The 26379-nt window shown below is 43.0% G+C and overlaps 1 protein-coding gene across 6 annotated transcripts; it reads left to right on the top strand.

Moving 5' to 3' along the window:
- The first annotated feature begins 1123 nt into the window (after positions 1-1123).
- Positions 1124-26114, top strand: ldb1b (LIM-domain binding 1b). 6 transcript variants are annotated; one of them, XM_034120287.1, is made up of 11 exons: positions 1124-1299; positions 15526-15628; positions 18611-18655; positions 18907-18982; positions 19069-19171; positions 19306-19478; positions 20649-20771; positions 20891-20974; positions 23026-23149; positions 23239-23384; positions 23950-26114. In XM_034120287.1, the coding sequence occupies exons 1-11, from the start codon at positions 1272-1274 to the stop codon at positions 24178-24180; spliced, it is 1236 nt and encodes a 411-aa protein (XP_033976178.1). In that variant the 5' UTR covers positions 1124-1271; the 3' UTR covers positions 24181-26114. The 6 variants fall into 6 exon arrangements, with proteins under 6 accessions (XP_033976178.1, XP_033976180.1, XP_033976176.1 ...); XM_034120285.1 differs by lacking the exon at positions 1124-1299 and adding an exon at positions 9137-9335; XM_034120290.1 differs by lacking the exon at positions 1124-1299 and adding an exon at positions 12612-12938.
- The last annotated feature ends 265 nt before the right edge of the window (positions 26115-26379 follow it).

Raw genomic sequence — 26379 nt, 5'->3', positions numbered from 1 at the left:
GTGACTCTAGTATTTAACAAAGAAAGACGGATGACATAATGATAGAAAGATCAGAGCGTGAATTAGACAGTGGGAGGGAAGGTTGGAACGGAAGAAAGAGTAATAAGGAAAAGGGGGAGACGGCAAAGGGAGGAGGGCCGGAGAGATAAATGGCCCAGTAGACAGCGAGATGAGCGGAGAGAGAGAGAGAGTAACACTGTGTGGCATACTGCAGACAGAGAGACTAACGGAGCGAGAGAGTGAATGGGCAAGAAAGGGAGACGACAGAGAGAGAGAGAGAGAGAGAGTAGAGGCACGTCAATCGCCCCCTCCTCCCTTTTACTCCCCCCTTTTCCCTCCATCCCTCCTCCTCCGCCCTCCCTGCCATGTAGCAGACCTTCGCTGGATGGTAACAAGCCACTCAGACTGTGTGTGTGTGTGTGTGTGTGTGTGTGTGTGTGTGTGTGTTGTGTGCGTGTGTGTGTGTGTGTGTGTGTGTGCGTGTGTGTGTATTTGAGTGTGTGTCACTACAGCAGCAGCAGTGGTGAAAAACAGCCTCTACATATTTAAAGGAGAAAAAAAAAGGAGCCACATCACATGGTTGTTATTCTCTCAAATCTGCCTCTCAGGTCACTTTGACAGTCCACTCTCTCTCCCCCTCTCCCTTCCTGGCTCTATCACACACACACACACACACACACACACACACACACACACACACACACACACACACACACACACACACACACACACACACACTCAGCCTCTACTTCCCTCCCTTTTTTCTTTTCCTCTCTTTCTTACTCTCTCCTCCCACCTGAGCTGTAATTTGCAGGGCTGATGAGGGTGAGGGCAGAGCAGAGGCAGGAACAAAATCCTTCTCACTCTAAAACACACACACACACACACACACACACACACACACACACACACACACACACACACACACACACACGTACACATGGTGTGATTCACACTGTATAGCTACAACTGAGAGAATCCGATCCTTTGTGCTCTTTTTTTTAACCTCTTCCTTCCCTCTTTCTCTCTTTTCCTCCCTCATCGTCACTCTCCCCTCCCTCCCTTCTTTCCTCCCTCCCTCCTCCCTCCCTCTCTTTGCTCCCTGGTGGTGTGTGTGTGTGTCTGTGTGTGTATGTGAACAGTGGGGATAACAGACGCTCATGTGAGCAGCCTCAGTGGCGGCAGCAGTGACTGGTGAGAGAAGAGAGAGCTGGGGATCACAGAACCAACCACCATCATTCTGATCGGATTCACACCAGACATGTGAGAAGATGTCCGTGGGCGGCTGCGCGTGTCCCGGTAAGTAGCTGCCGTGGTGATGGTTGCCGTTAACGACAGCCCCGTTGCTGCTGCTGCTGACTTTTTCTGGTCCTTGTTGTTGTTGTATTTTGGTCGGAGAGTGCAGCCACTGCCGTGGCGTGACTCGGGCAGCGAGAGGCAGGGAGCCCCGGGGCCCTTGGGCTCTGTGTGCAAAGGCTCATGGGAGGTCGCCCTCTGTGATGGCTGAGAGGATGGAGACTAAGGAAACAGCTAGAATAGATCAACATGTATTCTGTTTCATCTTCACTTTTTCTTCAGTCTGATTTGTTGTTTAGTTTGTAGATGAATATAAAATCTCTGTTGCCGCTGCAAACATCTGGGCATGAAGTTGTTGCTATGGCACCATAAATGCTACTTCTTCTTCTTCTTCTTCTCTACCTCCACCACTTTGTTTTTGTTCTTGCTGATGATTACTGACCGATGGCCCGGGTTAACAGCAGTTATCTTTTTAAAGTCGACACAGATGTTACACTCACTTATCGGCCTCTCGTGTAGAGATGCCAGAGGAGAATATGATATAGAGGGATCAGAGTCTGACATTTAAAGGGCAAAGGTCACTTGCTCGTATCAAAAGGCCTGCATGATTGATTCTGCGCTTCTTCCCACACCAGCTTTTAATGAGCGTTTGATGTTCCACAGCTCACACAGGAGTACATCATCTAACATGCATAAAGAGCGCGAGACTGTCGGATTTTACTCATTCAGATTTAAAAGCAGTTCTTTTTCTCATTGACATGTAAAATGCAGCATCATCACATTTGTTTGGCTGTATGAGTTTTAGCATCCCTAAAGCTTGCATTGTTGTATAATGGCCTTGACAATTTGAGTCCTCTTTTTACCCAGAAGTCCTATTTTCACGAGTTCACGGAAGGTCAGTGAGTGCATTGGTGAGAAGTACTGACCTTGTCTCGCACATTTCAAACTACTGGCATCGCCATTTGTTTATTGCTGCTGCTTTCAATCACATCCACTTCCCCCTCTGTCCTCTCTTGACCCGCTGCTGGGAATCCGATCGACAACACACTTTCATTTCAGGCCAGGCTTCAAAGCGACATGATGACAAACCAGCTCAGCAGTCAGGAGTTTTGCTTGTCACTATTTTTTAATAAAATATGTTAAAGTTGAGCACCGGGGGCTTCTGGGAGCCGAGCCACTGCGAGCGACCTGCAGGGAGTAATATCCGTCATATTAGACCTCCATATTGAGAGGTGGGCGACCACAAAGGCTGAGGAACTCCCAGCAATCCCCGAACTGTTGTGTTTGGGTGTCGAGTCCCTGACAGCAAACGGATAATTCTCCTCATTTTATTAGCTTTAATAAGACAGAGGACGGGAAAGAAAGAGGAATCTGGAAATAAACCCTGCTCCACTGAGACTCAGCCAGGCAGTATATTAAGTGTTATAGCGATTTATGTTGCACTCCTGATAGGACATGAAATATAATCCCATTGCTGAAAAAGTATTCATAATAATGATAGATGTAGTCAGGAACTACTGCCACACAATATGCAGCAGCAAGAGAGCAGGAGGAATAAGTGTGTGTGTGTGTGTGTGTGTGTGTGTGTGTGTGTGTGTGTGTGTGTGTGTGTGTGTGTGTGTGTGTGTGTGTGTGTGTGTGTGTGTGTGTGTGTGTGTGTGTGTGTGTGTGTGTGTGTGTGTGTGTGTGTGTGTGTGTGTGTGGTGTGTGTGTGTGTGTGTGTGTGTGTGTGTGTGTGTGTGTGTGTGTGTGTGTGTGTGTGTGTGTGTGTGTGTGTGTGTGTGTGTGTGTGTGTGTGTGTGTGTGTGTGGTGTATCACCCTGACGTGGCCTCCTCTCTCTCCTGCCTCCCAGGCCTCAGTGGCTGCTGTGGTCAGCCCTCAAACAGCAGGGATGTGGATTCAGAAATCTAGCCGACCACGCATCCAGCATCAGATTACTCTGTTGCCAGCCACGACTTTAATCATTAGAAAGATGGAAACACTAACTGGGCCCTTGTTCTGCGGTTTGGAAAATCTTTTTCGCTGACAGATTATTTCAAAGGCGGAAAGTTTAGGGAGGCAAATTAAGAGACAACTCATCCCTGCCTCTACAGTCGTATGCATTAGATATTATCCAGATAAAAAACACTCACAACACGTTTATAATGGAGAATTTGATGTATTTTTAAAAATACATTACATGAATGATTTAAAAGCTGTCTTTTTATCATGATAGAGAAGCGAAAAATAGTGCCTGATTACATTTTTTTTATTTTTATTTAATCTAATGTATTTATTTATGTTGTAGGATTTATGAAAAATGTATTTAAGAATGATTGGTTTTCACAAAATAGAAGATCTGTTTCCATGTCTTAGTGTCATTTCACAAGTTGTTAACATAATGTATCGTAATCATATCGCGAACAGCAATTATTTTACCCATGATTATTGTAATTTCGCCATATCCCTAGGTCGAAAGACACACAATTCAAGTAAAACAGATGTAGAAAAGTGGACAAAAAGAGAGAGATATTGTCTCAGTGATCAAACCAGACATCTAAGCCATCAGCAAGGACAAACTCTAGACAAACCAGACGACAATTTGCCTTGAACACATGAGGAAACATGGTGTACCAGCGTTAAATGTGACCGCATGCACACGAGAGTTTCCGTGTGTGTGCGCGCGTGTTTTCAATCTGTGTGCGCAGCGCCCCGTGCTATGAAGGCAAGCGCTGCCACCTCAGCCGTTAAACAAGCCTCAGCAGAGGCAGGAGCGTTTGTTTAGAACCGGGCCTTAGCTATCTTGCGGTCAGATTGCATACTTAATCAACGTGGTCATGGAAATTTCCAAAACGACGTTACGACCGCACTCTTATGCACTCCACTTTTGCTCTCATATTGTTCTCTGTGGTGTTCCCCCTTTTTTTTTGCCTCAGTTTCTCCGCTTTAGGGGATTGTCCCTGTTTTCTGTTAAGATTTATTTTCCTCTTACGGGAAAAGAGCTGCTTCTCTTTAGCAAAATACATTTTCTTGATGAAAGCAACATAAGTAAAGTTATAACTTTGTAAAAGACCAACAAGTCATTCATTTTATTTTCTATCATGCAATCCCGGAGGTCTGAAACAATGTGTGTGGTGAGTCAAACTTCACCTCTACAACGTGACGCAAATGAAAACCAATGTAAACACTGCCTCCAAATGTGGAACAATCACTTCCATTGACTCAACTTAATATGAACCCGGAGCTTGACCCCGTACAGTGATGCTGGTGATAGCACACTTATGCCTCCACTTGCTTTTATACACTAAAACAACTTAGAAACGGGTCAATAGATGCTGTATGATTATAGAATATGGAATATAATGTAAAACTACAAAGTCTCTCTGCAGTCGTCCCCCTTCTCTTTCTCCCAGTCTCTCTTGTTTACATTCCAGAGCCGTGTTCAACACACAGGGACCCTCCCCCTTCTTGTGTGGGCTCAGAGTGTGTGTGTGTGTATGTGCGCAGCATGTGCCCCAACATGTGGATGACATAAACATCGTAGTGGTGTGTGTGGGGATGTGCAGCGATACATTCAGGGAAAATTAGACAATAGAGTGTGCTCTCTGCAGATACAGATGTTTAACGTTCAATCAGACTCTGCGCTGACCTACACAGACCTTCCATTACAACCCCCCCCCCCCTCACATCTCCCCCTTTCACACTGTTTCCCTATGTAGTGTGTATATACCTTCATCCTTGCTTCCCCCCCTCCCCTCACTCCCTTGTTCTCTTTGACTCCCTTGATTGCTAGCGTATGTTGCCTGGCTGACTGGCTGGCTAGATGAGGGAAGGGGAGAGGAGGAGAGAGGGAGGAGAGAAGGGGGAAGGGACTGTGCCCTCTCATGCAGAGAGTCACATGGTGTCCCTGATTGGAGGAAAATGAGTAAAGACTGCAGCCCGGCTGAAATGGTAACAGACAAAACGCACAAAGGCTGAGCTGTTTAGAAACGGGTTGCACAACAAGAGAGGAGGAGGAGGGGGGAGAAGAGAGAGAGAGAGAGAGAGAGAGAGAGAGAGAGAGGAGAGAGAGAAGAGAGAGAGAGAGAGTAGAGCGACTCTCCGCTCTGCTAGATCTTCTTTCTCTGAGCTCGCCTCTATCGAGCTACTCTCTACTCTCGCTAAGGCTCCTCTCTCTCTCTCTCTCTCTCTCTCTCTCTATCTCTCTCTCCTCGTCTCTCGCTTCTCTGTTTCCTTCTGCTTTTGTCTTGTTTCCCCTCCTCTCCCCCTCCCCCTATTCCTAGGACTTGCTGCTCCGGGGTGAGCGTCCTGAGTAGATGGGTTGTGAGGAGATATTGTGGTAAGCGCATGGGTAGAATAGAGAGAGGATCAGACTGTGTTTCTATGTTTTTCTGGCAAGGCTGAGTGGTGACGTGATTGGCTGAAGGGTGGGTGTGTGGAGTGGGGGGGGGGGGGGGGGTGGGGTGGTTCAGACCTGACTCTGAGATCAGAGACAGACAAAATGGCTCCCAGAGAACAGAGAACGCAGCATCAGGGCACTGTCATCCCCCCTCACACAGCTGTCAGCTGACACACACACACACACGCACACACACACACACACACACACACACACACACACACACACACACACACACACACACACACACACACACACACACACACACTCTTAAAGGCTAAGCCACCTGTGAAATGCCAGTGCGAGGGGTAAAATCTGAGGATGGCTGGCTAATAATGCAGATCTTTAAGTTATATTATTTGCATGTCATTCTTTTGGATACTAATATAATAATAATATATATTAGTGCTCCCACCAGGGCACTTTTTGCTGATTTAATCCCCTCACCTGTCGGCCTGCACTGACATGTGAGGCTGCTGAAGTTCCCTTGTTGCAGTGAGTCTGTGTTCGCCTGCCAGAGAGAATCCTGAGCAGGGCATTCACCCAACGAGGGAGAAAACACTGTAGGGCAGCATGAAAACAAACACACCGGCTCGTCAGGGCCAGTAGAGGGCGCTGCCGTCAAAGGAGCCGCTCTGATTGTAGCTCACATCTCATTTCCCCCCCCCCCATGTAATGATCCACATGTACTGTCTATAGTAATTATGCACAATGAAGTCCTGACTGTAAATCAAAGGAAGAGCGATCACTTTGTGCAGAGTAGCAAAGGCATCATTTGCATACAGTTTCAATCATGAAGCTCATTAGCATAACAACTTTGATTATTGTTCTTTTGTCTGTCGTTGCTGCCGCATCAAAAGCTATTTCCTGTCTGATAAATAAGCAGTGGTTGAATTTCTTATTTTATAAGTAAGCTCGGCAATGCCGAAATACTTTTGTAATTCCTTTTCAATTTATGAAGAACATTTATACAATTTTTACTAAATGTGTTTGAATCATATTAAATAAGATTATTAATGATTAGTTATAAACTAGAACTGGATGACAAGTAAAAGTTATGTTCATTTAGTTACATTTATAAAAAGACGGTTCAAGTTAAATGAATCTTGGATCTGGGTTGGACTCTTTTGCTTTAACTGCTTAGTTTTAAGAAGTTATCTATCTGAGGTTTTCCCTTTCATGTAGTGTTATACTGTATAGGTTTTTGTGCATGTAAACGGTCTGCAAAGGCTAAAATCCAAAAGTTCCCTCCAGTTTCTTTGCTACACTCCCCCTTGTCTGAAACGCCTCTATTGTATTCCTTTGTTTACTTCTATAACGTAGTGAGATCACCATGTCACACTCGAGCTTCTATTGGCTAGCGCTCCAACACATTGTACGTGATAGGCAAAGGGGCAGGACCATAGGCGGCGCGTGAGTCTCAGGTTTGGGAAGGCTAAATAACTTTTTTTACCTGACGCTGCCCGCCTCCAGCGTCTATAGAAAAGAGATCAACTCAGTGAAAGCACCGCCTGCTGACCAATCAGAGCTCAGTGTGCAGAGTTTAAATCTATCAAATCATATTACAGGATAAAGGAAATAGGCTACAGTTTAAACTGCCGTATGCAGAGAAGACGCCGACGTGTCGCACTTATCATTCATATCAATCAGATCATCGATCATATAATATCATAATATAGGCTATCATATATTTCCTTATCTGAGTCAGCTTCTTGAGCCGTATCTGGCCGTGCAACACTTACATTGTCACATACTGTATGCAGAAGTATTATTTTAAGCAACACATTAAGTTGACGAAACACTCAACTCAAATGTAATTAAAGTCAGATCCCCTCGTGTATTAGACGGGGCAGTTATATCATAAAACTGTTGTACACTTTCAAACACTCGGTAGTTTATTTATTTTTTAACCAGTTGTTCTATATTCACCTTGCAGGTGCAACTATGTGGCTTGTATCCTGGATTATATGTTTAAATCATGGATGTTTACTTTTCATTAATGAAGTATGACGCTGCGCTGTCAGTACACTTGTCCCTGTTTGTGATTGGCCAAATGTAGCTAACCCCGCCCCTTTCACGTGAACGCGCTCTCAGCTGGAGAGAGAAACCCTGGCTTGATTTACCGAGTTGATAACCAGCGTTGTAGGACCGCTTAGCGAGATCTCGTTTGTTAGGGTTACAGTAGTTAAGATAACTCAAACATATCCAGGGTCTGTTGAACTGGCTTCGTAGTGCACAGGACACAGGTGGCTGCATAGCAGCGCTAATGTCAAAGACACAAACATTATACATTATATATTTATTTTACCAGGATGCAGTGACACAAATATTTGGGAAGGCTTAGCCTTCCCTAGCCTACAGTACCCGCCGCCCCTGGGCAGGACATCTCTAAGCGGTTGAGCAAGTCAGTCTTGATTACTTTGGCTTTGTAGTTACAAGTTACATGTGCAAAACATGATTTAATTAAAGGTTTCTTATCTTTAACCCAACATTTACTTTCATCTGCCATAATGAACCAACATTTTCCCCAACCTTTCCTAATCAACACACATTTTTTCAAGGTTGCGACGACTTTATTGGAATATTCCAAAACCACTTGAATGCAGCATAAATATCATTTTATGTTGTAGTCAGCTGAGGTGAAGGTAATTTATTTCGTGTTTAATTTAATTTGTAACAGTGCACAATATTTTCGTCTGATTTAAGTCATTAGATGTTATGTTTGTGAAATCTGAATCAGTAGAAGATCTCAGAAAATTTTTGTTTAGTTTGAAAGTACAGGTCGAGGTATAAAATATAGTGCAAAATGAGAGTAACGTACAAGTTCCACTGCAGATAAGTGTTGGAGATTCTGACTGGCAGACTGTTTGATCCAAACTGACTTATTCCTCAGAAATAGTGTCAGCTTGTCCGGTGGAGCTGAATCAGACACACAGATCTCTGTCCCTCCATCTGATCCAGGAAGAGAGGCCTGAGCAGCCAAGTGTATCAAATCTGGCAGATAGTGTCCACAGAAAAGAGCCCCAGAGACATTGAGCTTCCATATAAAGGAACGGGACTGTCTTCACTATTGATGTGTTTACAGTATGTCTGACTTTAAAGGGTAACAAGCCATGAAACAGTACCGTTGGCGTGGCACTCAGGGAAAAGCAAAGAGTTAGATCTGTGAAAACAGGAGTGTTTTATTTCTGTTTGGGAGAAAGCTCAAATGAACTGATGTCACCCTAAGCTGCGATCAGTTCAGTGAGGGCTGTTTCTGCTCTCACTCCAACACTAGACTGTCTCCAGATCAGCGATTAACGCTGAAGGCAGGGCGACGGGGACGGTTGTTATCAGAACTCTGGCAGATGTGTGCGCCGCTCAGTTTCCTGTTGACTAGTGAGTGGAAGTGGCAGGCTGCACACATTTGCACATACACAGGCGACCCGTGCGTGAGAGCACACACACATTTACTCTCAAACACACTGTAGGCATCCTTCCCCCCCCCCTCCTCTTTCTCGTGCCCCTGAGCCTGACAGTCTGGACATGGGAGATATCAGAAAGAAGGGAGAGGCATGAAAACAGAGACCAAAAGTGTTTGAGTTAGATCAGTTTATAGCTGTGAAAGTGCATTTGTGGGTGACAAAATGGCGATGTCAGAACAGCTTGAAACTGAGGGAGGTAAGTCGCTCTTCCTGACCTTTTCCTTGTGGTCTTTCTCATAGCTGATTCAAGAAGTAATTCCTGAGGTCAAATATAGCTACAAAGCTGAAAAAGAAAAGGCCTCATAGTTTTTTTTCTTGATGTTTCTCTTGGTTTGTGTTCTGAGACATTAAAAAATAATAAAAGTCTGTTCCTTTAACGTTGACAAAGTAGTTGCACTTGTCGGTTTATGTGTGAGCTTAGTGAAAACATCACATCAGGCACTTCTGGGAGTTTATTCAACCTCGCACTCCAGCTTTAATCAGTTATTGTACATGGATTTATGGCTTCAGGTGTGAATGCAAGTTTGAAATAGGGCTAACTGGTGAAGTGAAGGTTAGGCGTGTGTGTGTGTGTGTGTGTGTGTGTGTGTGTGTGTGTGTGTGTGTGTGTGTGTGTGTGTGTGTGTGTGTGTGTGTGTGTGTGTGTGTGTGTGTGTGTGTGTGTGTGTGTGTGTGTGTGTGTGTGTGTGTGTGTGTGTGTGTGTGTGTGTGTGTGTGTGTGTGTGACTCGCTGGTTGGGGTGCTGGTTGTAGATAAGGCCTGCCCTATGCCTGAGAGCGAAAGAGACGGTGTGTGTAAGCCCTTCAAGCCTTATCCTGACACACCTCCTACCCCCACCTCTTCTCTGTCAGCCCACCACACACACACACACACACACACACACACACACACACACACACACACACACACACACACACACACACACACACACACACACACACACACACACACACACACACACACACACACACACACACACACACACACACACACACACACACACACAGAGGATTAACCCCGTCATGTACCATTTGAATGGGCGAGCGCCGGAGACACACACACACACAGGATTAACCCTTGTGTGTCCATTTCCATGGATGGTTCTTAGCTTCGCTCCGGTTGTGACAGCATTGACTGCTTGTGTTGCCATGGCTACAGGGGCCAGCAAATGTAAGATAGGCAAATCCACATAAGTCACCCACAACACACACTCTAAGCTACTGCTGACTACACCTCCCCCTGGTACTAGACTCACACAAAGATGCAGCCAAAAGACTGACAGCAGCCTCGTGAGCTGTGAAGAGCTCGTGTCACACGCTTAGCACGGTCAAACCAATGTACATAAACTCAGCCCGAGCATCTTTGTTGCTCCTCGGGTGAGAGACAGGCCTTAGAGCAGCTTATCCTCTCTACTTGTCTGTTTCTGGGAGACTCTGCACCACACTCCACATTTCTTCCAACACGAGTCTGCCAGGACGTCTGCATCCTAGTTGTTGTCTTTCTGTTGCAAATGTGAGGATATAGGGCTCCAAGACTGCATATCCAGAGAGAAACGATCTGCAAAATATGTCAGAGTAAGGCAAAACTCTCTGTAGTCAAAAAAGCAGAAAAGAACAGTTTATGAGACACGGCCAGAAAATATCCAATAAAAAATCATAATTATGTATGCCTGCTGCACCGTCACATCAGAATGTCGCAGACGATGGAGCAGCCACAATTAAAACAGTAGAGTGTGTCACGGGACTGAGATAATTGGGGTCGAATGGAGGTTTGACTGATGGAGTTTATTATTACATGGATGATGAATCAAATCAATGTCATCCCATTGATTTTTTATGATTAATTCAATTTGTGTATTTAACCTTAATTTCTGTAAGACCTTTACATATTTTATCAGTTTGGCTTTTTTTTGTTATAAAAAAAGATATAAACATTTTAAGCAATTGGAAAATAAATTAAAGTATGAGGGGAAATGATAATATATCATGCCATAAATATCCAAAATGTGTAAGACCATGCGAACATTTATATCTGACCCCAGTGTATGATACAATGGGGTCGATATGTTTTTCAAATGTTGTTACAGGACCATAAACATTTGTATAAGAGCTGCAAGGATTATCATGCAGAAACTTGAAGAACATGCAGTTTTTTCCTGCTTTCTTTTGTTTTACATCATATTAATGTGAACGTTGGGTTTTAGGATTCCGACCTTAAAGACATTACCTTGGACTTTGAAATGGCCATTTTTTGTTCAAACATTTTATAGACCAATTTATTAATCTAGGAAATACGTTTAAGATTCAATAAGTAAATTAAGTTTTGATTTTGCAGCCCTAATATACTAACTAAATAATGTTAAATTATGATGTAATACAAATGTACCCTATTAGCACCGGTGTTCAGTTGCACAGCAGCCTCTGTGAAAGCCTGTTAGCTGTTTCCACAGAGTGGCTCCCAAGAGCAGCTTCATTTGTGAATAAATCATTAATGAAACATTGTGTTTTCACTCTCCTAGTACATGGGTAGTGTATAAATCAGAACCACGTTCATGCTGGTGGCTGCAATAATTGAGACAGCGGCAGAAAGCACTTCCATGTTTGAAAGGAAATCATTTGTCAACGTTGATATGGGATCACATGTCAGAAATCATAGTAGTCCCTGTCATCTTTTAGGGGTTAAACAGTGTTTATGAAATAAGCACATATTATGACATATTCTTCTATAAATATATGAAGAAACTACTGACCCAATACTGCTTGTTCTTTTTATATCCCAACCTCGGCCATATGGGCGAGCCGTGGCTGGCTGTGATCTGAATATCTGATTATAATTTGAGGCGATTTAAGCAGATTTAGAGGCCTATAGGATTCTCCCTTTGGCTTAGTGCTTCCTGTGTGTGTGTGTTTGTATGTGTGTTTGTGTGTGTATGCAGAAAGAGAAATTCCCTATGGTACGGGTCTACCTTGGGAGACAGTGCAGTGTGCAAACTCAAAGACTAAATTAATTGTAAACAACCCTAGTCTGTTATCCGAACATGTAAGCTAATTTGTAAGATCTTGATCAGATTTTTAACTGATCAGCCTGCTGCTTCAGCAGTGGATGCATCACTCTGCATGGATGCACCCATGGTGTATTATGCATATGACCAGGGTCTTGGCTGTCACTGTCTCAGATTAGTTGTTGATGTGCACTAATTAGGCAAACATGAAAACCACTTAGCAGTCAGCATGATGTTTATTTCCAAACACACATCCACTAGGCTGCATTAGGCCAATTCTCATCTGTGTCAGTTACAAGGAAGGGATGGGATGTTAAGAAGGAAGAAAAAAAATGCTTACCAGACAACCTTCATGTGCAGTTGTGCATTAGTGGGGGGAGGAGGAGGAGATAAGGGGGGAGAGGGCGGCTGGCGGTGCTGGGCAGAGGATAGAGGAGCAAATGCATTGCGGAGGGAGAGGAGGAGGAGGGCCTACAGCTATTGTTCATGTCCTCCCGTGAACAAAGGGCTCATCTGGGTCCGTATGTAAACCCACAGCAGGCTTCAGCCCACTGACAAGGCCTCATGCGGGACAAAACATAACCGACCGACTCCCGCAATTTAGGCCTTATTCCGTTTCAGTCTCACGGTTAGAGGAGATTTTTTCATCGATCCTGTTCAGGGGGACGTATTGTGTTGGTACGTTGCGTCCAGCCAACCGCCGTCCAGCGGGCCTATCCGTTTTTACGCACGGAGCGTACACACGGTCTATCATCACGGATCTGTAAACATCAATTTTCTGATTGGACTTCTTTGCAGGTAAAGGGTCGCTTTTTCCGAACACACACTTTGACTGCACTGTCTCACTGCTGTAGTGCCTAAATGTGGTTTACGAGCCGCCGTGGTTGTGACTTTCTCATTTTATTTCGGTGCTTTCTCGTTGAAAGGGGATTTAACGCTAAGGCGTTAGCAACTCGGCTAACACCAGCTAACTGTTAACTGTGTTCTAGCTGTGCTAACGTTAGCTTGCCGTGCAGGCCCATGGGGCAGGGTTGTATACAGTCAACATTTGGTGGTTCAAGATCTCGAGTTTGTTTGTCGTGTTTGGTCTATGTTTACATAGCTGTCGGGCTTGTTAAAAAGAGAAGTGGTGGGCATTTTGTAGCGAAGTTCACGGGCGTCCTGATATCACCTGTTTAACATTTTAGCCTAGCTAACACAAGTGTTAGCATTATTCGCTGGCTGCCTCTCTAATTGCCTTTGTAAGCAGACAACTGCACGTCAAATGTCCTTCGACTGGTAAAGTTATAAACTCCACAGACATTGGAAAATACATTTCTAGGTGCTGCTTACGAAACTCAACTTCATCTTCATGTCTTTTTTTGTAGAAAGTTTGCTAACGTAGGTTAATGGTTTACTATGTAGCTATCGTCAATATCCCGTTTAGATGGGCTACTTGTCCCTTTTTGCAATTATGGTGGCAGTCTGGAGTAGCAAAACCACTATAGGTTACTCTTATTTAGAGGAGACTTTGTAAAGCTGACTGACTGTTTGGTGTTCAAATGAAATGGAATGCTAGCTGTGTTTTTGGCGTCGATGTCACTCAACATTTGAGTCGAGATTTGTTTTGAGGGTGGGCTGCCCATTACATCAAGCCAGGAAGATAATGTGCTGTATAATATGTATATGGTGTAGTGTGTCTACTTGTAGAGGAACATGATTCCCAGTGGAGGAAGTGGAGTCCAGCTGATGTGATTGTGACTGCCTGTCATTAACCGCTAACAGGAGAGGAGAGGAGCTAATGGAGCTCTCAACAACTAATGGACACATAACCATCGATTATTTATTTATTTATCAAACCCATTTGTTTTCCTCTGGTGGTGCATATAGCAGGCCTGACTCACACAGTAAACAACTTGCTTTTACATAAAGTAAAGGCTGGGTTTCTAATGGATGTTTTTTGGTTGCCATTTAGATGGTGCAAATCTTGTTTTGAAGATCTGAAGTTATTTCTTTATGTATCCCTTATCAATAAGAGTAGGTTAAAGTACAGTAGGAACCCTGATGTTGTTAGTCTTCTTAAAGATACGCTTTTTTGGTTAAAGGGAAGTTTGGTTTATATCAGGTTGCGAACACAATTAAGTCACACTACAATGATATGTATTCGTGTGGCCCCTAAGGTCAGTTTATGACGGGGCTGTCAGGCCATACAGTCTGTTGATATCTGCATTTTGTACAACTACACATTCTTTGACCAAAATACAATAAGAGTACTTTGATAAGGAATGTTGTGTTGAAAAAAGCGTCTAGAAAAAGTCTGTTTTTTTTTTTTAACCCTTCAACGAAGAGAGGCCTTTTTATTTTCATTGTTTTATATAACATTTATAATTAAATATATATACTATAATATATATATATATATATATATCTATATATATATAATAATATATATATATATATATATATATATATATATATATATTAATATCTCACATGACTTCTGCTGTTATCGCAGTTTCCCTTCCTATAAATGCAATAAAAGCTTATCTCTCCCTGTCTAGGTCTCTAGATTGAAATCTCTTTCATACATACACACATAGTCAGAGAGACGTTTAATATGCAGAGACAAGACAGAGAGACATTAATGAGGCGGGGCTTCACCATGGTGACGGCAGGGGTCGTGACCTGGAGGCCAGCACGCCTGGATGGCCTTTATTGGAGAGCTGGGCAATTAGAGTAGAACAACGCTTGCAGCAGTATGTGTGAGAGAAAGATTCATCAGGTTTATTTTATTGGTGTGAACAGTCAGTATTGGTCTGCTTTGTATTCTATGGTTATTTATGGAGTTGTTGGGCAGCACTTTCTGTGGGAGTTCAGTAGAAGCGCTTTGGTTACAAGAGGCTCCTCCTCATCTTGTTGTTGTTTTGTGCCTTCATGAAACAAGATTGGTGTATTTGGGATGACCTGTGAATGAGTGCAGCCAACTGAAACTGGGCCACACTGGCCCGTTCAGGCTGCATGTGCCTTCTCGCTCACATGGTAGTCAGTCTTTGTACTGTAAGTGTCACTCCAAAAGTGAATAACTGTGATTAGAAGCAGCACTGTAATTCCCGAGGGTGGAGTGACTTGTTCTGTTACCATTTTTGTGTGTTCTCTCATTTGAGTTTTTTCGGCTTCGGCTTATAATTTAGGCCTTTATTTACAGCTGGGTTAACAAAAACAAAATCATGAAAGATTTGCACTGATAATCCTTATATTTGTGGATTAATAGACCCATTATTTATAACCAGATTTACCAGACATGTCATGATTTTCAGGGATTTCATTAGAACATTTCAAACAACTTAGCCTATATTATAAAAATGAAACTTATGTTCTCTCTTGTTTTTCTTTATCTCTCATACAGGCTGTTCCTCCAAGTCCTTCAAGCTGTACTCCCCCAAGGAGCCCCCCAACGGTAGCACTTTCCCCCCCTTCCACCCCGGCACCATGCTGGACAGAGACGTGGGGTGAGTTGAATGTCCTTGTGTTTTTTGTGTTTTGTGTATCTGCTCTGGGTTAGGAGTTCAAGCTGCAGCCTTTAAACATCTTCGACAGGTGCTTTTATTATTGCACGCCATGTTTACACAGCCAAGCAAATCCAGCCTCAGTATCATGAGTTTAATTTCCTCAACTATATGTTAGTCTGGAAAATGTCCACTGGTAATAGATTCAGCGTGGCAGCTGGTAGTCATGCCAATCAGCAAACTGTAGAAAGTAGTTTTGATCCTGGCCACAGGAAGGAACAACTGTTTTGTGAATTTGAACTGAAGTGACTGGTTCTATTTTGCATAAAAATATCAGATTTTACTGCATGATTATCATTGCCAAAGGAAGTCACAATACCCCAAAAATCGTGACAACTTTAGAAAAATGACGTTATCTATTTTTTGGAAAAAATGTATTCCACTCAAAATATCAGTGTCGGGAAGTCAAGGAGAGACTTTTTGGAACCATAACTTTACAAAAGCATATATTTATAGCCGGCTGGATTGTTGCACAATATTGTCATATTAAGGATAGGCAATATATCAACAGTATATCATTATTGGGATACGAGTTTCGTTATCGCCTTTGACTTTTGATATATTAAAACAATTGTTGTCCTTTGTGTTTCATTACAGTAATGTGATGTACTTTTCAGAATTTACCAGATTTTTCTGGCTGTTCTATCCTTTGCTTTACCCACTAAGTCATTATTTGAATTTCACTGATTATTATTTATCAAAAATATCATTGCGTACATTTAAGTGAAAGCATCGGTAGTTAAACTTTGATTATAATGGCAATATTAACAATAAGGTATTTTATTGGTAAAAATTAAGTTAAAAAAAACAGCTACATCCCTGGTAGTGTTTAGGGTTGGGAACCGATAAGAAAATGCCGGGTACCCGGTACCCATACAAAATACACAATTTCGGTTCTGCTAAACGCTGTAGACCCTGTAGCGGTGCCGCGGTGACCCGGTGGAATACAGGGTAAGGGTGGACTGGCCATCTGTGTGTTCTGGAGAATCACAGAACGGCCGGTCGTCAGCGGGCCGTTGACGGCCGGCTCGGTACGCTGACGGCCGGCACCGCCCTTCATTTTTTTAAACGGCATCATGTAAGTTGCGCTGACAGGCGACAGAGGTCCACAGTTGCCCCGCAGCGAGGCTCCCCCCGCCCTCCTGTAGACAGTTCACAAGCTCAGTCACTTCATAACACCAAAGATGGATGGCGGTAAACGCTCTAAACTTTCTAAAGTGAGGCTCCACTACACTAAAAAAGAAAAAGACAAGGCACAGTGTAATGCCTGTTAATAGCTTGCCACAGGCATAGCTCAGTTAAAATAAAGCACAGCTATTGTGCAATACATTTGTATTGCATGTATATTTTTTATTTGTAAAAATGTCAGTTAAAGCTTAAAAGAATAAAGATATTTTTGACCTCTTTCTTTTACAATTTTGGAATCGATAAGAACCGGAATCGATAAGAACCGGAATCGATAAGCAGAATCGGAATCGATACATTTCAAACGATACCCATCCCTAGTAGTGTTGCGTTTGTAAAGGCAGGTGCACCGACTGGGCCTTCACACTCTATAATCAGAATAACACTTTAACGGTTTACTACATTTCCCAGGCTCGGGTGCTCAGTTTTGTTTTATGGCGCATTTCCACCACACGGTCGGCCTCGGCCACGCTCGGTACTGCTTGGCCGCGTTGGGCCTTAACAGGGCCGGCTCACTTCATGCTGCGCTTCCATTACAGTTTAGGAACTGGGGTAGTTACTATAGTAACGCAGTGTAGGCGGAGCCGTGACGTCATCTTCAATGAGAACCCCAGAAAAACAACACAGCCGTTAGCTGTTAGCACTCAGAGCTCACAGCTCCTCATATATGTTCAGAAACTCGACAAAAGTTAAACAAGTACAAACCACAGACTGTCTGTGTCATGGTGAATACAGTCGCTGCTTTATTTATGTCTGTATAGGCCGTTGTTGTGAGTGTGGACGGTCGGAGCATATACTGCGTTAGCTTAGCCAATCTCCATCTAGAAAACACGCATTTTAAAAGGTTTTTTCGCCTGCCGTCTGTCTGCAAACTTGCCAAAGCATTAATTCATGGTTTTTACTAACCGGTATCAGTATGTTGTTACTTCGGCATCATTTTGAAACGTGTATTACAATTAAATCACGGTCAAATATGTCCATCTTGTTGTAGTTGTAGCCCCCTTGCCAGCGATCCTCTCTCTAGTTTAGCATACTCAGCCCGACTCAGCCCTGTTTGTTGGCCCCGATAGAACCACAATTTTGTCGGGCCAGAAAAGAGGTGAAAAAGTGGCCCCGGGCCGGGCCGTAACTAGGCCTAGTGGAAGCGCAACCAAAAACGGGCACGACACGGCACGCTTAAACCGCGCTCCGCGCCATGGTGGAAATGCGCCATTAGTGTAGTTTACAGGTTACAGCATAGAGTCCATTCTTTTGAACACCTTGTTGAAACGGTTTCTGGGGACACCTCTTGGTTTATTAGTGATTTTGAGCCAAATAGTGCACCTGTCAATTTCCTGTTGATTGGTGAAAGATGCCTATATGTTTTTAGTGTAGTGTTATTTTAGCCACCTACCCTTCCGAAGAAAATGCCTGTTGAATTTCAGTGACTAAGCGGTAAAAGCTGTTGGAATAGAAACTAACGTGTAATGCCAAAACTGAATTATCTTGACTCATCAGTTAGTCTAAGGTCTATACCTCTGCTGGATTGTGTGCTGTCAAACCTTGTCTTGCACCGAGCAAATCAGCGACATTTGGTGTGTGTGTGTTTGAGAAGTGTTATTTACTGTCTCCTTGTTTCATCCAATTTGTGCCATGTTTGGCTTGCATCCCAGACTCATAAAGACAGACAAGCCAATGGAGGAGAGCATATTAGCGCTATAGCTGAATCTAATAACCTCTCTTTCTCTTTATTTTCTCCAGTCCCACCCCGATGTATCCTCCCACATACCTTGAGCCCGGAATAGGGTAAAAGACTGAATTGTTTTCCATTATCTTCAGCTTAGGTGAAAACGGCAACAACAACACAAGTAAAGATTAGGCCGTGGGAACTTGTGCTCTTATCTAACTTTTAAAACAGATTTTGTATTTAGTCTGTGACGAGGCTAAACTAGGTAGTAAAACTGCCCTAACAGCATGGAAGCACATACCAGAAGCTAACTGTTCTCAACCCCCCTTTCCTGTTTTTGTTTTCCCCTCCTTCTGCCTTTCTATGATAGGCGGCACACACCATATGGCAACCAGACAGACTACAGAATATTTGAACTCAACAAACGGCTACAGAATTGGACAGAGGTTCGTAGGCACACATATGCACATCCAAAAAAAATCCAAGAATTGTGTTTGTCACTAATTATTTTCTCCCCTGTTTAACCCTGTAGGAGTGCGATAACCTGTGGTGGGATGCATTTACTACAGAGTTCTTTGAAGACGACGCCATGTTGACGATTACTTTCTGTCTGGAGGATGGACCCAAACGTTACAGTAAGAAACAAAGTCACTAGAACATATTGCCTCTACGTTTCACACATATACTGCTCTTAAAATCAAAAGTCCTGCATTCTCATAGACTTCATATTATACTTTGTCTCATGCCCCTTTTTGTTTTCTCTCCTCAGCAATTGGCCGGACGTTGATCCCGAGGTACTTCCGGAGTATATTCGAGGGCGGTGCCACTGAGCTCTACTATGTGCTGAAACATCCCAAGGAGTCCTTCCACAATAACTTTGTCTCCCTTGACTGTGATCAGTGCACCATGGTCACCCAGAATGGAAAGCCCATGTTTACACAGGTGTGTGTTTGCAATCATTGCTGTTATTGTGTCTCTACATTTGTTGGAAATATGTGTGGCTGTTTCATGTCATTTGTTATTACAGATTAGAATAAAAATCACTTTCAATTTGATAAGAAAAATACACACTTTTTGCTTGTGACTCCTAAACAAAAACAATGCATACAATTTCTCCTAAACAATAAATACATTTTGGATGAGGTGTGTGCCAGAATGGATTTAAAAGCCATTCAAGTTGACTCTAAATGGTTCTTAGCTTCCTCTTCTTACCATATGGGACCATGTCTCCCTGAAGGGTCATTATGGGTATACATACCGTGGGCGTGGCAAATAAAGGAATGCGTTTTTATTGTCGCTGCTAGCTGCAGTGCTAACCGGAGCGCCTTGACCTTTATCAAGTGGAAGAGTTGTAGCAATTATTCAGCCACAATTAAACTGGACACACACTGCACAGATACATAACCGCTGACTTGATACTTGCTTCACACACACGCTTGTTCGCTTGCTCTTCGACAGACCCTCTGCAAGATCACAATCACTTCCCAAAGTACCGTGGGTTGAACCAAGATTATTTGTGGGTGTTGGTGGCAGATTGGCAGTTAAATAAAATCCAGATTACTAACTTGCTGTCACACACAAGACGCTCTTTTCTTTATCTCTTTCTCTGCCTGTGTTTTTCTGAATCTCTAATGTAAGACACAACCTGCGCACCAAATGAAAACCTAACGTTTAAAAAAAAAAAAATGTTTACATTAAAAAAAGATTCATAGTCCCAGAGGGGTTCAACTTGAACTCATGGAGCATCAGACTTGCAAAACACAGGGGGAAATCTTGAGTTTACTCCAGTAAACAGTGGCGGAAAAAAATAGCGTGGACCGTTCCCTTCCAATGTGATTGGTTGGTACCTTAATTCACAGAACAAAAGCTCAGAGCAATTACTTGTGTTCTGGAGAGGAAAATTGCATTGCTTTTTCACGGTTTAATAATTGCATTCTGTCCAAGTACTCAAAAAAAATTGAGAACATATATTGATGTGAAACTCATGTTCTAAATCAATCAATGTATTGTTTGATTTACCTGTTGGCAGCAGTGCAACATTTACTTGTTTCTGCAAAGATTACAAAGAGTTCAACTACTTTATCCTGACGCGAGTCCTCTGATCTGTTTCAGGTGTGTGTAGAAGGACGCTTGTACCTGGAGTTCATGTTTGACGACATGATGAGGATAAAGACGTGGCACTTCAGCATCAGACAACACCGTGAACTCATCCCCCGCAGTATACTGGCCATGCATGTGAGTATGAGTGTAGGAGTGGGATCAGCTACATAAAGTTCACTGATGTGTCTGTGTGTGTGTATAGTGATGTGTGGGTGAGTTTCAGCCTTTTAATCTGACCACTATTTGTGTCTCAGGCCCAGGACCCACAGATGCTGGACCAGCTGTCCAAAAACATAACAAGATGTGGCCTGTCGAACTCCACTCTCAACTACCTCCGAGTAAGTGGAGCACTCACAACATTTTACCTATAGAATGAAACTGGTCTTGGTGTTTTTGGGATACTTCATAATGTGATAAGAGCTATTTAAGAAAATACACCTAGGTGGCTTCCAGTTATTAAACAAAAACATTAAACAAGGGAGTGCCTGTTTTTCCTGGCCACGGTCAGGGTCCTTGAACACAACACGAGCCTAACGTGTCATCACGTGGTATAATATGTCTCGTCTGACAGGGGTGTAGTGCTGACGGAGAGCACCAGAACGTCGCTCCGGCACTTCAGAAATTGCAGTACCCATAAGGAGCCGTACACATGCCGCAGTTTTTGCGTGGCTGTGTCTTTAGTTGAAAGCCCAGTGGCGATCTGTTCATCTGACATACTGATCATACAGTCAATAACTTTGTTGTTATTAGCATCTGGTTAGCTAGCTATGCTAACGAATATAAGAAGCTTTTTCTACAACCAGTGAGGTAAAGGCACATCTTTATATGATCATTATAGTCATAAAAAAACAAGAGAATAAAGTAAACGGGTATAAAATACTATATGACAGAAAACATAAGTTGTTATTAATAAACAAGAATACAGTTTAAAAGGGGAGTGATTTGTAAAATATCCATAAAGAAAAAGAAAATCTGCTTCCAGTTCTGTTTCATATGGGTGTTGAGAGATGTATTCATAGATCTCTTCATTTTGTTCTCAAAGTGCACCAGATTGATGCTTTTAACTTCAACATTGAAAAAAACATCTTCCCCGGTTAGGAGGTTAGGTCCCCCCCCCCACTTAAATCATGTCCACATGGATAGGATACTAAATACCTTTGCACACATCTTGTGTCCAATATCTTTCAGTTTTTGTAGTCATCCCACAACCGTGCACGTGAATGCAAACACGAGTCATGGTAAAATATCTGGATTAAGAGGTTGCTTTTTCTTTGCACAGCATGAAAGAAAGGTGAAATGAATGGGCTGTGATTTTAGTATTTTGAAGCAGAGGCCAATCATTTGTACGGCCCTCGGAGGATGTTGAAAAAATTGAAATGGCCCTTGAGAGGAAAAAGGTTCCCCACCCCTGCCCTAGAGTCAAAAAATGATGAGAACTTGACATTTTTAAGACCGAAGTCCTGCCCACCCCTACCTCCAGACAAAGCCACAGTAAGCAACAATATCAGAAAGGAAAAAGCTAGATTCAGTCACACATAAAACATTTTTTTGATGTGAACATCCATAACACATGTTTTCTATGTAGCTCGTAAAGCCAGACCAGTATTTAAAGGTCCCATGTCATGGCCATTTCTACTGATCATAATTCCATTGTTGAGGTCTACTAGAATAGATTTACATTGTGCAATTTTCCAAACTCACATTGGTTTCTCATACAGCATCTCTGTATGTGTATGTGTATGTGTACTGTATTCACTCTCTGCCCTAAACGGCTTGTTGGAGCTCCTGCCCCCCCCTCCCTGTGAGCCCACTGTGTTCTGATTGGTCAGCTCGCCCACTCTGTTCTGATGAGTAACCACCGTTACAGCGGAACATCAGTGATTATGTGTTACAATGGCGTTAGCAATTATTTTGCTGCTTGCTACAAAAGGAAAACTTGCGCGGCTCTCATGTCAGGGTTACTTGAGTGAGTGACATGCAGGCTCTGCATGCACAGCAAACCACCAATCACAATCAAATCTCCAAAGCAAACGGACCCGGTGATTAAAGGTCAAAACACTGAATAAAGTAGTTTCATGTGTTTCTCCAGGGCAGTTCGGCGCTGCTAACCGAGCTAGCTCAGCTTGTTGCTCTGATAACTTAAGATCCAGACGTCCGTGACTAAAATCCTTCATCCGGTTAAATATAGTTAAAAAAATACCAATTGTATAGCATTAAAGTTCAAGAAAGGATGTTTTGCGGAAAAAAACACAGTCTTTTCTTCAATTCCTGTATGTTTTCATATCGCAATATATATCGCAGGGGGGAAAAAATCGCAATGTCAGTTTTTTCCAATATCGTGCAGCCCTAATGTTTACCCATTCGCCTCTCTTTTTCTTCCTTCCTCCAGCTGTGTGTGATTCTGGAGCCCATGCAGGAGCTGATGTCCAGACACAAGACGTACAGCCTCAGCCCCAGAGACTGCCTCAAGACCTGCCTCTTCCAGAAATGGCAGAGGATGGTGGCACCGCCAGGTAAGTGAACAGTGTAGAATAAAAGGAAAACACATCCACATAAACCCCCAGGAGATGTATCTGTAACTCTCTCTATCGCTTCTCTGCAGCTGAGCCATCAAGACAGGCGCCGAACAAACGGCGGAAGCGTAAGATGTCAGGTGGAAGCACCATCAGCGGAGGAGGAACTAATAATAACAACAACAACAAAAAGAAAAGCCCTGGCAGTGGCTTCCCTCTGTCCAGCCAAGTTCCAGTGAGTACAAGCACTGCCATCTAGTGTCAGCACTCTGCTATTACACCTCCAACACAACCATCACTGCTGCATTCAGACATCAACTTGAGTTCACAGGCCATTAAACCGACCAAATAAGGACACATGACCCCCAGGACTATTTTAAGTGAAAACAAATGTCTCTAAAAATACGTAAACATTAAATGCTATTGCATATTAAATGCACAGTAAATATGAAAATGTAATCACATGTGCTGCCAATTTTGAATAGCCACATTTTTTAAATGGACATGGCCTGAAAGTATTTAAGGTCTGACAGACGATTTGGGGATAAATACACATGTGTAATGAAGGGTTAATAGTAAATAAGTCAATTTCCTCAAGAACTACAAAGGCACATTCTTAACAGGTTAATGAACATTTGACAAAGTGTACAAAGTAATTTAAAGAGAAATAGGTTATTTCTGACATAAGGCGTTAGGAAGATGAATACATTTACCTCTTGTATTTTATTTGGCATGACAGCCATTCATCTTCTTTCAAACAATACATTGATGGCTCTGCTTCCTGTTTTGCGTCCCTGCAGGATGTGATGGTGGTGGGAGAGCCCACGCTGATGGGAGGGGAGTTTGGTGATGAGGACGAGCGCCTGATCACGCGGCTGGAGAACACGCAGTTCGACGCGGCCAACGGCATCGACGACGAGGACAGCTTCAACAACTCCCCGGCGCTGGGCTCCAACTCGCCCTGGAACAACAAGGCCCCCTCCAGCCAGGAGAGCAAGAGTGACAACCCCACCTCACAGGCATCGCAGTAGAGCCCCGCCACCTCAACACAAACCCCCTCTCTGCCACTCCTCAGACCCCCCATCCCTATCCCGACAGCCACGAGTGCAACAGCAGCAACCCAGACATCACTGTAGAGCTCAGAGTCATCACACACACGGGCCCGAGGGGGCTTGGCATGTCTCAGGCAACGTCACTGAACCAATGCTGTGACTCCCCCATATTTAACCACTGTGTCTCCCCTCTTTCTCCCTTTTCCTCGTCGCAAATGTCCCGTCAGAGATCGGGTGGATGTGACCGAGGAGGCGCAAGGGATTTAATCCAGGGGAGAACTGTGCACACTAAACCATCCGTACTGAATAAACATGTAGGGCCCGGGGTGGAGGGGATGGTGTCAGTGAGGCCACAACATGGTGGCGAGTTGCTTAGGGACCACTTGTCCACCCGTCACCCAAAACATGCCTCTCAATTCTGGTCTGCTCCGTCGACGCACAAGCCACTGGTAACGTTTGTTAATAGAGTATGTGTGTGTGTGAGAGTGTGAAGTTTGTGAGGAGCGAGTAAGGGGCTTACTTGTGGCTTTGCTGAAACAGACAGCCCAGAATTCAGAGTCCGTCTATAAAACCATTGAAATCCACACACTTGTAGGACAGCTGAAATGTGGCACTAGGGAAATGTCACACACACACACACACACACACACACACACACACACACACACACACACACACACACACACACACACACACACACACGAACATAATTGAAGGAGTCCCCTAGTGCCAGAGCCATCTCTGATTAGACTACCATGGATGCAGTCTTTCAAACGAAGAGCATTAACGACACACACACAAACACACACACACACACACACATTTTAAGAGTTTTTATACAGTATATATTTCCCTAGAATGTTTTTTAATTTGTATTAAACGCCTTCATTTCAATTGTTACTTTTTTATTTTCTACCAATACTGAAAAGCTACAGACCAAGGAGCAACACAGGACTTTTATCCCTCCCCCCTCTAAAATATATTGTTTTTATCTTTTATGTTTATAAAAGAGAAATCATTTAGTGTGGATGTTTTTATTTTGTCTTTTCGTTCCTTTTTTTTGGAGATTTAAATTTTTGTGTATTTGTGCTTGTATATTTAAGGTAGTAGCAAAGTTCTGTCTGACTGTAATAAAATGTATTCTTACTTAGATTTACCTAAAGCCATCCCGATCTAATGTAAAGAAACAAAAATAGGAAAAAGGAGAAAAAACACTCATGAACCCGTCCCCTTCCCACATGCTCTTTCCCCCTCCCTCTTTTTTAAGAACTTGTGTAAATTAAATTACAAAACCTCCGGGGGGTACAACGGCACCATAGCGTGATGATTTTACAGTTTTCAGTTTTTCTTTCTTAATTTATTTTTGGGACATTTTTGAAATTGACACATGTATTTCATCTATACAGGAAGTGATTTTCCACTTGGCATCCATCACAATTTTGTGTACTGCAACTTTCAACTTGATGTCAAGTGAATGTGCTCATACAATGTTTGTTAACCGGTGAATTTCATCTTTCCTCACTGGCTAAAACTGATTTTTTTAAATGAAGTTTCTGTCAAAATCGCCTTCATTTGTGCAGTGTCTTTCACAACCACCCGAATGATACCATCAACCACCCAGACATCTTCTAAAGCCAGCTTAACATTAAGTTCAGTCGTCATATTGGGTAGCAATGCGGAGTTTGTAAAGTCTGATTAAAAACAGCTGAAGCTCTGTTTGTTTTGTACATTTCCATTTCCTTACAGTTGATTCCAGCCACAGTTATGACTGAGTTTGAATGGTGACTTGTACCTTTTTTTCAATCCCTGTAGAAAAAAAATCATTGTTTGATATATATTTTTTGATTTGGTTAGTTTCTGCCCTTGATAATTAATGTATGGTACCAATAAAAAGATACATTTTCACTTTAAAAGAGGGTCTTGTAATGAATATAACACAACTACGAAGTGTTGGTGCTTGTCAGTGTTTCTGGGTTCGGTCAATTTTGAACGCCTAAAGGTCGACTCCATCTGCATTCTTAGTGTTTCGAATGGGAACACCCATTGGCAAAAAGCAGGATGTAGTTGTTAGTCAAATACAAAGGTTATGATATTATGTTAGCACTGGCAAACTTAAGGAAGGGCTAGGGAACATTTATTATGCATCCTTGATTTGAATACATAAGGAACACCACAGGG

This window comes from Trematomus bernacchii, unplaced genomic scaffold (assembly GCF_902827165.1).
Source record: "Trematomus bernacchii unplaced genomic scaffold, fTreBer1.1, whole genome shotgun sequence".
Taxonomy (NCBI): Eukaryota; Metazoa; Chordata; class Actinopteri; order Perciformes; family Nototheniidae; genus Trematomus; species Trematomus bernacchii.
This window is presented reverse-complemented; position numbering and strand designations above follow the sequence as displayed.

Coding starts and splice junctions, on each gene's coding strand:
- ldb1b (XM_034120285.1), top strand. CDS start 9,302: ATGGCGATGTCAGAACAGCTTGAAACTGAGGGAG. Junction 9,336..15,525: donor ACAGCTTGAAACTGAGGGAG/GTAAGTCGCTCT, acceptor TCTCTCATACAG/GCTGTTCCTCCAAGTCCTTC. Junction 23,150..23,238: donor GAGGATGGTGGCACCGCCAG/GTAAGTGAACAG, acceptor GCTTCTCTGCAG/CTGAGCCATCAAGACAGGCG.